The sequence below is a fragment of the Lemur catta genome, chromosome 1 (genome assembly GCF_020740605.2).
Source record: "Lemur catta isolate mLemCat1 chromosome 1, mLemCat1.pri, whole genome shotgun sequence".
Classification (NCBI taxonomy): Eukaryota; Metazoa; Chordata; class Mammalia; order Primates; family Lemuridae; genus Lemur; species Lemur catta.
In genome coordinates, this window is record NC_059128.1 from 11,041,067 (window position 1) to 11,054,763 (window position 13,697).

General features: G+C 36.0%; 1 protein-coding gene across 1 annotated transcript in view; it reads right to left on the bottom strand.

The window, feature by feature from the left end:
• Positions 1 to 394: 394 nt before the first annotated feature.
• The window catches only part of GOLGA5 (golgin A5), a 36,172-nt gene continuing 22,869 nt past the window's right edge, over positions 395 to 13,697 (bottom strand). The window contains exons 9-13 of the mRNA XM_045561808.1: positions 11,878 to 11,976; positions 5,704 to 5,929; positions 3,915 to 4,020; positions 2,498 to 2,561; positions 395 to 858 (exon numbers count right to left, since the gene is read on the bottom strand). Coding sequence (XP_045417764.1) covers positions 778 to 858; positions 2,498 to 2,561; positions 3,915 to 4,020; positions 5,704 to 5,929; positions 11,878 to 11,976 — 576 coding nt within the window. The 3' untranslated portion in view covers positions 395 to 777. The remainder of the gene's footprint in view (positions 859 to 2,497; positions 2,562 to 3,914; positions 4,021 to 5,703; positions 5,930 to 11,877; positions 11,977 to 13,697) is intronic.

Below are 13,697 nucleotides of genomic sequence, written 5' to 3' on the forward strand. Positions count from 1 at the left end.
ACCAGCAGGGGCTGTGGGTACCATGGGCAAACCCAAGGTAATGGCTGGAGAAAAGGAAAACAGGAGGAGGAGGACAATGAGTGAGTAAGAATCCAAGGAAGATAGCACAGGGGGTGGAGAGGAAAGACACAGGCATGCACCGGGGAGCAGGGGCAAACCGCTAAGAATCACAAGCGACTTCAGCTGCTGCTTTCTAGCTCTACTTACTGAAGTTCATCTGGGAAGGTCTTGTTTAATGGGGATGAAAAACCGTTATTCTAAAAAAGAAAAAGGCACAGTAAATTTTATTTCTGTATTTATCAAAAGACTTATACACCAATAAGGCCCTTAACATGTAAAAAGTAAATCTCTATTTGCAAAGTTAAATATATGAAAATACAAAAGCCAGACTGCATTATCAAAAAAGAAAATTTTTTTATTTTAGCACTAAGTACAATTAGTTTCCCTGATTATAACCCATAATCAGTGTCACCTAAAATACAAGATGGTCTGTACAGAAGTGAACAACCCCAGTATCTCTCTCTACATATTAGGACCACTCAGAAAAAGCAGAGCTGAGCTTGTTAAATTATTGTCTGTTTTAGAAACTCTTACCATTTGAAGGAAATAAGAGGAAGATTTAGGTAGCAGAATACTTATATAATAACTTAAAAAGTTAAAAGCTTGTAGTGATAAAATAATCTTGTGCACCCTTCTCAAGAATTTTAGACAAATGGTCTTTTTGCAGATCCCAAGTCTAGAAAAAGACGACCGATCACCGCAACACTTGGACTCAGTTCATTTGCCATATGGTTGGTCATGGTGCATTTCTGGTGTGTAAGTCAACAGAACAATCATGACCCAGAGGTGAAGCAAAGCCTAAAGAAAGAAAAAAACAATTTATGGATTGGCCAATAAATCAATCTTTACCAAAGGCCCACTGTGTAGTGAATTGAGGGCAGGAGCTTTGTCTTATTTGTGTCTGTGTCCCCTATTGCAGTGGTTGGTCCCAACCTTTTTGGCACTGGTTTCATGGAAGACAATTTTTCCATGGGGGTGGGAGGGTGGGGGAGTGGTGGGACATGGAGCTCAGGCAGTGATGCAAGTGATGGGGAGCGGCTGTAAATACAGATGAAGCTTTGCTCACTGGCCCACTGCTCACCTTCAGCTGTACGGCCCTGGTCCTAAGTTTCATGGAAGACACTTTTTCCATGGGGTGAGCACAGTGGCAGGGAGGGGGAAGGCAGAGCTCTGCAGCCTGGTCCCTACCAAGCTACAGACCGGTATAGGTCCGTGACCCAGGGTTTGAGGACCATACCCCTAAGGGATACACTGTGTCTAAAACATGGCAGGGGCTAAGGACTGGATAAATAATGAAGGAACAAATGAGCAATTAAATGAGCTAAGTGCAATGGAGGGTAACAAAGAGTTGCTATACTTACAGAATTCAGTTCAGAGGATTAAAGCCTTGAACTCATAACATGCACATGTACACATAAGTAACCATTCAGGTGGTCATAATGCAGAGTGGATGGCACGACTGAACCTGCTAGATATACATGAAGTTGGCTGGAAAGACTTAGAGTCATGGTTTGTGTTTTGAAAGAGAGTTTAGCCAAGGTTTGGTGAAGAAAAGATGGGATAATGTTCTTCACAGGAATAATGTGTCAAGGTTCAGAGGTTGATTTTAGGGTCCAGTACATGATCCACAGTGACAAATTTCCACTAATTCCCTCATAGTATACTGAAATGATGAGATTCCATCACTAAGTGCCTTACCACTTTGCAGTGTGCAAAAAAAATCACATATCATGTGACAGATGGTATCCATGTTATTCATAATCATGAACACCTGGGAAATCACCCCTCTGTTGCTATCCCTTTTTTTTATGTTCTCCCCATCTTTCCCTTCTTAAAAACTTTTAATTTAAAGGAGTAACTCTTCCCTCTAGTGGATCACAGAGAAATTTCTTTTTCAATATGCTTTTATTAAAGAAAGCAGCCCATCTTAAGTCAACCTAACTACTTTTAGATATACCCACTGAGAATAGCTAATGAGCTTTTCAGGCACACAGGACACATGGAATGGCATCCCCCCACTATTGTAACCATTTCATTAGAGCTAAGAAATCTGGAACAAAGTAAATCAACCTGAGATCCTTTTAGAAAATAAAGCAAAACACATGAAAATAATTAAAGCAACTTTATAATATCATGATAAAAATAAAATCAATTGTTTTATATTGTATTTTTATCATTACAGGGCCTTAAAAATGGAGGTAACTATTAAACCGCATTAAAGTTAATTTTATTTGTAGTTAAAGCCTTTGAGTAATTTATATTCTACACATAATGAATTGTCAAAAGTTATAACTTATTTTAAGAAAAAAATCTTAATTACTAAAAATGAGTTCTACTCTTTCAAAATTGATTGCTAAACTATCAGTAAGATCAGCAGTGGAAAAAAACTAGTTAAAAATCAAGTGCAGCATTTATTTTTTCAAACATGTTTACTTACCATATATATAATTACAAAAACTCGTGCTACAGGGTATCTTCGAAGAAAAATTCCCAGACGGATACTGCGCAAATGAGGGTGGGGGAGAGAAGAGAGTTACACTCAAAATGAATCTTCCTGGGATAACAGCTAGTGGTATTTTTAAAAATTTCACTCATTTAAATTATTTATGTGTCTACCATAGAAGAATGATTTTTATAGTAAACTGTTAAATGATTACTTGAGAAATAAGTATATAGAAATGTCGTAATAGTAAACAAATACTTTTATCATTATTTGGGGCTTGGTTTAGCACAAGGTATTTCTCTTAATTCTGTGGCCACAATCGTAGGAGGCAAACTCGAAATCATTTTTCTTTTAGGAACTAAAAAAGTTACAAAAGATGAGGTAGGTGTCAATCATGTGAATGGGGGAAAAAAAGAGTCTGGTTGGCACTAACCTGCAAGCAGCTAATCTGGGAGCTTTTACATAGATACACGCTTCTAAAAGGCACAAAGCTACAGAACCTCAAGTAAACACCTAAGAAAGTAAGCAGGGAAGCAATATGATGACTAGATCTTATTACTGACACCTCTTTGCAACATTTTTTCCCTACCAAGATGGATACAGGTACAGGCAAACAGACCTTTTTGCTTCTTTCATTGCCACTAGGTACAATGCCTTACATATAGGTTCTCTAAAAATTATGTATGCTGAATAAATGAATAGTTGAAACAGAGGTGCTTAATTTGGAGATAATGACTATGGCATTCTAGTCCCATGGCTTCAGGAATCTTACTATATCATTCTCTTATTTTTAACACCATTGCTCAATTCTGATACAAAAAGGTAAGAAAAGATTACTCTATTATGCAAACAATTCATTAAAATTGTGTTTAATTATAAACACTAAAAGGAAAAAGGGTGCAGATTATTTAGACAAGAACTTTATCAAGGCTATATATAAACTGTTAAAACATTTTCTTGATAAGGTGGATGTCTGCTAGTATAAAAAATTTATATATAACTGTATATGACAAATTGTTATGTAACATATATTTATTAAAATGAGTTTTGTCAGTTATATATAGCAGCATCTTTTATTCTAATCACATGATAAAGTACTAGGATAAAACATTCAGAAGGATACTTTCACGTGAGATAGAGGCTTTCTCAATGAAATTTAATGAGAGGTTTTTTTTATAGAGTTTATTATAGAAAGAAGAGAAATGGTCAGGGTTAATCGTTTTCAATAAAACATAGGCACTGGCAGACCTCTTGAGGCAATTCCATGGTGCTGAAATATCACAAAAGGAATATGGTAAATGTCACTTTAAATACCAGCTCTGCCTAACAGGACTCACAATGACCTAAACTATTGGAAAATGTTATAAAAACAGCTGATGGTCCATCCTTCATCCTCACTGGCACTACTTACCTAAATTGGTCAATTGAACTAGCAGCTTTGCGAACTTTTCCATACATTCCTGCCAGATTAGTTTCTGTGTCATTAAAAAGAACAGGAACATTTCGCAGACGTGTACCTGATTAAGTAAGAACATAAATTAATGTACTGACACCAAAATTAACTTTCTAAGAAAATTATAGCTGGAAATACATTACAAGTGGAAGAAATTCTCAAGGCCAACCTTCTAAGCATCACGCCAAAGTAGATGAAACCATAAAGAAAAGATAGATAAATATGATTATATAAAATGTTTAAGCTTCCATATCTTTAAAAAGAAAAATTTTTAAACTAAGAATATGATTTTAGCAAAAATTAAAGAGTTTACAAATACCAAGTATTGGTTAGAGTATTATTTGGCCCTTTGTTCCTGTGCTAGCAGGATGGAGGCCCGGCAGCCTCTCTGTAAGGCTGAGGACTCCCAAACTTGTACTCCAGCCCAGATCTCCCACCCCACCAGACTCATCCAGTTGCCTACTCACTTTTACCTGGATGGCTAATGGGCACCTCGAACGGCATGCACAACACTATGATTCTGATTTCCTGCTCTTGTTGCCAACCTGCCTCTCCTGCCATTTTTCCCCTTCTCAGGACACAACATCTCCATCCTTCCATCTGCTCAGACCAAAAACCTTTACTCCTTTCCTTGTCTCAAATTCCGTATCTAATCTGCCAGCAAATTCTGTCAGTGCACCTTTAAAATAAATCCTCAATCCACCCCACAATCCCACTGATCTAGACGACCACCTTTCATGGATTAATGCAAGGGCTCCCCCTTCCCCCTGCCGGGTCTCCCTGCCTAGGCTCCTAGCCCTCTGAGGTCTGTTCTCCACACAGCAGCCAGAGGCAGCCTATTAAAATGCAACTCAGATCAGTTACCCCTCTCAAGACCCTTCATGGCTTCCTACCTCATTCAGAGTACAAGTCCTCACACAGGCCTAAACAGCCTCCTCCAAGCTCTCTGGATTCCTCTCACACTAGTCTCTCCTCCACTCAGTCCACTCCAGCTGCACTGGCCTCCTTGCTGTTCCTGAAACAGCCAGCACACACCTGCCTCAGGGCCTTTGTCCCTACTCTGCTCTGCCTGGAATGCTTTTCCTCTGGGCCTCCTCACTGTTCACTACCTTACCTCCTTGGGACTTTATAATCCCATCTCCATACCTAGCACCCAGTAATTCTTTAAAAATATGTATTTTTAAAATTTTTAAAAAGAATCTAAAGCCAAAGAACTGAGAGATTTGCTAAATGACTTCTTGTAGATTTTATGAAGTTCTAAGATTAAAAATTTGATCTGTTGATGCTTATACTATAACATTATTTTTGATTATATATTTTAGGAATCTATAGATTTACTAAAATCATAGAGCATGGATATACTTACATGAACTATACATTAGCTTTAATACTCATAATTATTTATTGGAAGATTATTCCAGCAAATCTTGCTTAAAGCTTCCTGGAACTCCCTTGCTACTAAATTACTTGCCTTGTCAGCATCATCTTGTTAAGTATCTTACACATTTTAAGATGATTATCAATCCTCAGGCCTCCTTTCTCCAAGTCTAATAGCAGTGAGGGATATTAATTAGTCTATTATCTGGGTCACCAGTGATAATACTAAATGGCTCAAGTCTCACATTAGAAAAATTGGGTCCTTCATCGGGTAAAGTTTCTTTCTTTTCAAATAAAAATAGTCTTTCCGTAATTTTTCAAAATTAGGTGTGAATGAAATGTTGTTTTCAGATTCTTTTTTTTTGTTTACCTTCGCCATTGTCAATCCCAGCCATGTTAACTGAAGATCCGTTACTACTGCTTCCAGAGGCAGAGTTCATCTGCTGCTCGAGGCGCTCCAGCTGAAAGACGAGGGAGTTCTTTTCTGTGCTGAGACTCTCCAGCATGGTTTGCTTCTGGATGAGAGTCTCTGTCAGCTGATGGAGTCGATTTTCTAACTCAGACTGACTGCTGTTGCTTAACGTTTTATTGGTAAGCTGAAAGGCAAAGTGTTCATAAAATTATCACATAAAATGAAAGTCAAAGAATACAGAAATCATACTACTATATTTTCACAGTAAATTGTGGCATTAATTGATTTTTCAAAACTCGACAATGACTCTTTCACTGTCCACAGAAGTGATTTTCAAAAATATTAGTGGGATCACGAAATCAATCTGGCGGGTCAAAATCAACATTTAAAAAATATAACAGAATAGAATGGGTCATATTCTGATATTCATATAATACACAGTATGTGACAGTATTATCTTGTCAAACTTCTGTTTTGGTTGTGTATATGTAAGAGCCTGTGAGTACTGAGACATCATGTAAACTGTATCTCTTACTGAAGCATCAGGGTCAAAATATTTGGAAGCACAGTTTATAGGACCCAGTTTAAATTTCTCAATCAGGATTCAAAAACCTCCATAATTTAACAGTTGTGCTGCAATGCAAAGACCACAGTCTTAGGTTTTCACCTCTGCTCTGCAATTTTTAGCTATTTGACTTTGGACAAATTGCTACATCCTTCTAAATCTGTTTCCTTTTCTGTAAGTGTGGATAACAGCACCTGTTGCCCAGGGTATTTAATGAGAGCATTTTCCTAGTGGGGTCTAGTTGACAGCTGGTACTTAACAAACTTCCTTTGTTCCATGTTCTATTAATACTTGGCCTTGTGTCTTGTCTGTCACCACCTCCTTCTACTCCCATCCAGCCTCTGCTTTGCTGGTCACATTTTCCTTGTTCAGAAACTCAGTCCTCTTTTCTCATCCAAGCTCCACCTGCCTTCAAAGCCTTTTTGTTGGAATCCTCTCAGCCACTCCAGACCATGCTGATTTCAGCCTTCTTCTGAATGTCTTGATCAGTCACTCTGATAACACCATTTTATGGGGGTCAAGTCTGCCTCCTCAACAAATAGTAAGTCAGCTCCATGAGGGCAAGAATGCCTGCTTACATCAATACGGTTTTGAATAAACACTGATAGTCTAAGTTTAAAACCCCAGCTCTGTCATTTTCTAGCTACAATCTTGAGAAAGCTATCAAATCTAAGCCTCAGTTTCCTTGCTCTTAGGATGTTATGTTTACTTGAATGAAGTAACTTATAAAGCATCTAACATAGTACGTGCCACATGGTAGGCTCTCAAAAAATTAGCTTCCTTTCTTCTGAATCCCTTACAGCCCTAAATTAAGCACAGGATTAGGTCCACAACAAATAACTACTGAACGGAATTATATTGAGTATAACCTAAAACTAAGGTTTACTATTCAAAAAAGGAATGCTCAATTTTAAGATTGTACTGTGATCCCCTGATCAACCTACTTCGGTATTTTTCAGTCAAGGTGAAATTTACAGGCCAAAAGTGGTGGCTCACATCTGTAGTCCCAGCTACTCAGGAGGCTGAGACAGGAGGATCACTTGAGCCAAGGAGTTTTGAGGCTACAGTGACTTGTGAATGCACCACTGCACTCCAGCCTGGGCAACAGAGCAAGATTCTCTCTTAAAAAAAAAAAGAAAGGAAGGAATTGATATACAGTGATGGAATACCCAGATTTTATGAAAACAATAAATAAATGTGTTTTGATAAATGAGTAACTATATAACCACCACCTAGATCAAAACAAAAAATATTTCTATCACCAGAATTTATAATAGTTTTGCCTTGAATTTCTTATAAATGGAGTGACAGTATGAATACTTTTGTGTGTGACGTTTTAACAAAAGATTCATCCATGTTGTGTGTGTGTGTTTTATTTTTTAACTGACAAGTGGTTGGTAATTTATCCATTTACCTGTTGATGGACATTTGGGTTGTTTCCAGTTTGAGCTATTTATGAACAAACATGTTAGAAATATTAATGTGCAAGTCTTTTTGTGGACGTACATCTTCATTTATATGGAGTTAATATCCAGGGTCATAGGTTAGATGTTAACCTTATCAGAAACAGCCAGTTTTCCAAAGTGGATACGCTGCTGTACACTTCTACCAGCAGGGTGGGAGAGTTCCAGTTATGCCACATCTCACCAACATTTGGCACTGCCAATCTTTTTAATTTTGGCCATTTTAGTGTGTAGTGGTATGTATCGTGCTGATGATTTTGAGCACCTATTCATGTGCTTATTTGACCATTCATATGCCTCAGAGATACCTTGGAGACACTATGGGTTCAGTTCCAGACCACTGCAATAAAGTGACTATCTCAATAAAGTGAGTCACACGAACTTTTTGTTTTCTCAGTGTATATAAAAGTTATGTTTACACTATACTGTAGTCTATTAAGTATGCAATAGCATTATGTCTAAAAAAACAATGTACATATTTTAAATAAAAAATACTTTATTGCTAAAAATTGCTAACGATTATCTGAGCCTTCAGTGAGTTGTACTCTTTTTGTAGGAGTAGGGTCTTGCCTTGATAGCTGCTGCCTGATTAGGGTGGTGGCTGCTGAAGGTGGGGGTGGCTGTGGCAATTTCTTATAATAAGACAACGATGAGGTTTGTCACATCGACTTACGTCTTTCTTTCATGAAAGATTTCCCTGTAGCATGCAGTGCTGTTTGATAGCATTTTAACTATAGAACTTCTTTCAAAATTGGAGTTAATCCTCTCAAACCCTTCTGATGCTTTATCAACTAAGTTTAAGTAATACCCAAAATCCTCTGCTGCCATTTCAACAATGTTCACAGCATCTTCACTGGGAGTAGGTTCCATCTCATAAAAAAAAACAACAACAAAAAAAAACCAAACTACTTTCTTTGCTCATCTTTAAAAAGCAACTCCTCTGTATAAGTTTTATCATGAGATTGCAGCAATGCAATCACATCTTCAGGTTTCACTTCTACTTCTAGTTCTCTTGCTATTTCTACCACATCTGCAGTTACTTCCTCCACTGAAGTCTTGAATCACTCAAAGTCATCTGTGAGGGTCAGAATCAACTTCTTCCAAACTCCTGCTAAGATTAATATTTTACCCTCCCATAAATCACAAATGTCCTTAATGGTATCTAGAACAGTGAATCCTTTTCAGAAGGTTTTCAATTTAGTTTGCCCAGATCCATTAGAGGAATCGCTATCTATGGCAGCAATAGCCTTAAAAAATGTGTTTCTTAAATAATAAGACTTGAAAGTCAAAATTATGCCTTGCTTTTTGGGTTGCAGAATGATGCTGTGTTAGCAGTCATGAAAACAACATTCTTCTACTTGTACATCTCCATCAACTTAAAGTCTCCAGCTGTGTTAATCCCTAATGAAAGTCAGCCTGTCCTTTGAAGCTTTGAAGGCAGGCCTTGACCTCTCCTCTCTAGCCAGGAAAGTCCTAGATGGCCTCTTCTTTCAATAGAAGGTTGTTTTGACTACATGGAAAATCTGTTGTTCAATGTAGCCACCTTCATCACTGATCTTAGCTAGATCTTCTGGATAACATGCTGCAACTTCTCCATCAGCACTTGCTGCCCCACCTTGCACTTTTATGTTATAGACATGGCTTCTTTCCTTAAACCTCATGAACCGACCTCTGCTAGCTTCCAACCTTTCTTGTGCAGCTTCTTCACCTCTCTCAGCCTTCACAGAGTTGAAGAGAGTTAGGTCCTTGCTCTGGATTAGCCTTTGGCTTGAGGGAATGTTGTAGCTGGTTTGATCCTCTATCCAGATCACTCAAACGTTCTCTTTATCATAAATAAGGCTGTTTTGCTTTCTTATTTGTGTGTTCACTGGAGTAGCACTTTTAATTTTCTTCAAGAACTTTTCATTTGCACTCACCTGGCTAACTATTTAGCAGGAGAGGTCTAGCTTTTGGCCTATCTTGGCTTTCAACACTGCCTTCCTCCTTAAGCTTAATCATTTCCAGCTTTTGATTTAAAGTGAGAGGCATGCCACTCTTCCTTTTCCTTGAACACTCAGAGACCATTATAGGGTTATTAAGTGACCTAATTTCAATATTCTTGTGTCTCAAAGAATAGAGAGGCCTTTGGAAAGGAAGTGAGATGTGGGAAAGGCCAGTTGGTGGAGCATTCAGAACACACAACATTTATCAATTAAGTTTGCTGTCTTATATGGGTGCAGTTTGAGGCACCTTAAAACAATTACAATAGTTACATAAAAGACCACTGATCACAGATCACCATAACAGATGTAATAATGAAAAAGTGTGAGATATTGCAAGAATTACCAAAATGTGACAAAGAGACATGAGGTTAGCATGTGCTGTTGGAAAAATGGTATTGACAGATTTGCTTGATGTGGAGTTGACACAAAACTTCAATTTGTAAAAAATGTAATATCTGCAAAGTGCAATAAAGCAAAGCACAATATAATGAGGTATGCTGGTATCTTCTTTTGGAAAGTCTTTTGCCCATTTAAAAGAAATAGTGTACATCTTTTTATTATTAATTGCTCCTATTTTGATTATAAATCCTTTGTCAGATATATGTTTGTAAATATCATCTCCCAGTCCGTGGCTTCTTTTCATTTTTGCAACGTCTTTTGATGAGCAGAAAATTTTAATTTTGATGAATTCTAATTTCTCATTTTCTTCTTCTATGGTTAGTGCTTTTTGTGTCCTCTGTAAGAAATCTGTCTTCCTCTAAACTGCAAAAAGATTCTCCTAGAAGCTCTACAGCTTAGGCCTAGCTTCACCCCAAATTATTTTTTTTAACTTTACAAGTCTAATTAGGGATAAGGATAAAGGTTCATTTTTTTCTGTATGTTTTTATCTACTCCCATGGAATAGTTTTTAAAGAATGAAAAAATATTCAAACTGGTAACCCAATTTTTTTTTAACATGTTGTTCTCCTAGGAGGTCTCAAAGTAGTAAGATAAGCAGAAGCAGAATTCTTTATTGTTCATTCAGATAAATCTTAACTCATTCTGTGTGATTTTTTAAAAAATGTGTTAAGATGCTTATCTGTTTTTAAATTGTACAAGTCAACTTCATTCTATCAGACAAAGGTTTTTCTGTTCTAATTAGATGAAAAAATCTTTAAGAGAAATCTTCTTATGGTCAATTCTTGATTAATAAAAATAGCACAATATTTTAGACCTAGTAGGTATTCAATAAGTATTTACTAAATATGCAAATTTTTAAGGATTAAAGCAATTGGTGGTTTTTGGTCCTTCTTTTCTTTCTTTGATGTTCTGCTACCAAGTCATGTTACCATTTATAAGTATTTAATAAATGTAGGCAAGGGAAGGAGAGGGAGCACTCCAATCAGCGGTTCCCAACTCATAAAAAATTAAGACAAAATAGTCCAAAACATTTGAAATTATGGACTACTTTTCAGTCTGAGAACTGAGAAGACCAAAATTATTTGACTTTTCATGGTTCAAACTTTAGCTAACTAAAAAATATTAATAAATCTTTACGTAAATTATTTAAATGATCAATAAATCCATTATATATAAAGTTAATCATCTAAATATAAGGGAGGAAATGACAATGTACATTTACAGGCTAAGTGAATGTGTGATTCTTTCAGTTAATGATACAAGGCTTTTAAATCTGGGTAGTAGGCACATGAGTACCATCATTTTCTGTATGTTTTACATTTTCAGGATTAAAAAAAGGTTTTAGTGACTTTATGGAAGACCTGTCAATTATTAATAGGATGATTTATCACTGGATTTTTCTTAGGAAAAAAAAAAACCACAATTATGAAACTGGCAATCAGCACAACCACACTGAAATCAGAAGGTATGAAATCTGGGGGTAATTCTCATCTGTCCTCAGTGACTTTGGCTACAAGATATGTCTATAAAAAGCAAGTCACAGAATAGAGCAAGTGTAGACTCAATGGCATTAGATGAAAATTCTACACCAGGTTAAAAATAACTTATCTCATCATTGAAACACCAGAACTCATGTGAAAACATGGGGAAAAGTCTTCCTATACCCTTTTGTAAAAATGTAGCTTTACAATGGTATCTTTTCCCAAGTTGTGAAGATTCATACCTGATTTCTGAGTTTTTGAATTTCTTCTTCTCGATCTTTAATTCTGCTTTGCAATGTGTTCTTTGTTCTATACATATCTTCTTCTATATAGTGGAATTCCTACAAAGTAAGGCACAAACAAAAGCTAAATCAATATCCCCTCTTCCATCCTCAGTACCTAAAACAGTGGCTGGCACATAGTAGGCACTAAATCGGTATGTGCCGAGTACATACTGAATGAATAAATGAACAGACATGGATGAGTCGGATGAAAAGTTAACACTTCAGTATGATGTTGTAACACAGGCCCATAAATAATTGTTAATAGGATAAATCGCCAGAAAACAAAAAAAAATTTTTTTATCTTGCAGCAATGAGAAAGAATGGGTCATCCCTTCAAGAATCTCAGATATATATTAATAATAACCTTAATAACAATGACAACAAAATGAGAAACATTCACAACATATATGATAAAGATTAATATTAATAGCAATATAATGTTCATAAATTAAAAAAAATAAACCGGAAGTCACATTAGAAAATATACAAAGTACATGAGAAAAAATAAAGGGAAACAGTAAGAATTCAGTAAAGTGGTACAGTACAAAATAATCTATAAAAATCAGTAGCTATATCTAAAGCAGGTAGGAGATATAATGGGAGAAAGACCCCAATAAACACTAACCAAAAAATATAAAGAAATTTAACAAAAGGTGTGCAAAACATATATAAAGAATACTTTAAAACATTTCTAAAGAGTACAAGGAAACACTGGAACAAATAAAAAGTCATACCATGTTTCAAATAAGAAGACATCATAAAGATATCAATTCTCCCCAAGTTAATTCATAAATTTGATGTGATCTCTATAAAAACAAGAGTTCGTTTTTCCTTTTTTTTTTTAAAGCTACATAAGGTTATTCTGGAGTTCACATGGAAAACTGCAGGAAAGAACAGCCAGGAAAATGCTGAAAAGGGGAACTAGTTATAAAGATATGAAAACATATAAAATCTCAGAAATTAAAAGCAATGTGGTTCTAATGCATAAACAGACAAATTGATGAATAGAAGAGAATAAAATCCAGAAACAGATCTAGATACCTTGAGAATTTTAGGAAATGATAAAAATGACACCTCAAATCAATAAAGAAAAGACAAACTATTTTAAAAAATGGTACTGGGACAGTTAGGTAGCCATGTGGAAGAAAATAAAGTTGATCCATACCTAACTTCACACACCAGAATAAATTCCTAATAGAGCAAAGATTTACATGCAAAAATGAAGCCATAAAAGTACTAGATGGAAACCACACAGGCAAATTTCTTTATAATTTCAGAACGTGGGACACCATGACTGAAAATCCAGAAGTCTTGGTAGAAAAGAATGATAAAGTTGACTACATCAAAATTAAACTTTTGCATGGCAACAAAACAAAACAAAAGCCCTATGCAAACTAAAAGACAAATAGCAAACTGGGAAAAATTATTTGCAGTTCATATGATACACAAAAGGCTAATCTCACCAATATATAAAGAGGTCCTCAAATTGATTTTTAAAAAAGATCAATAACACAACAACAAAACAGTTCTCAGCAAAGAATTACAAATGGCTCCTAAACACTGTGAAAAGATGCTCAGCCTTACTCAGAGAAATGTGAGTTTAAATTACTCTGAGATACCATTTTACATGTAGCAGATTGGCAAAAATCCAAAATTTTGATAATATACTGAATTTCCCCACTACTGTGGGGGAATAACGCTCATAAACAACTGGTCAGATTACAAATTGGTACAAACTTTAGGGAGGGAAATTTAGCAAAATCTGCCAAAATCACAAA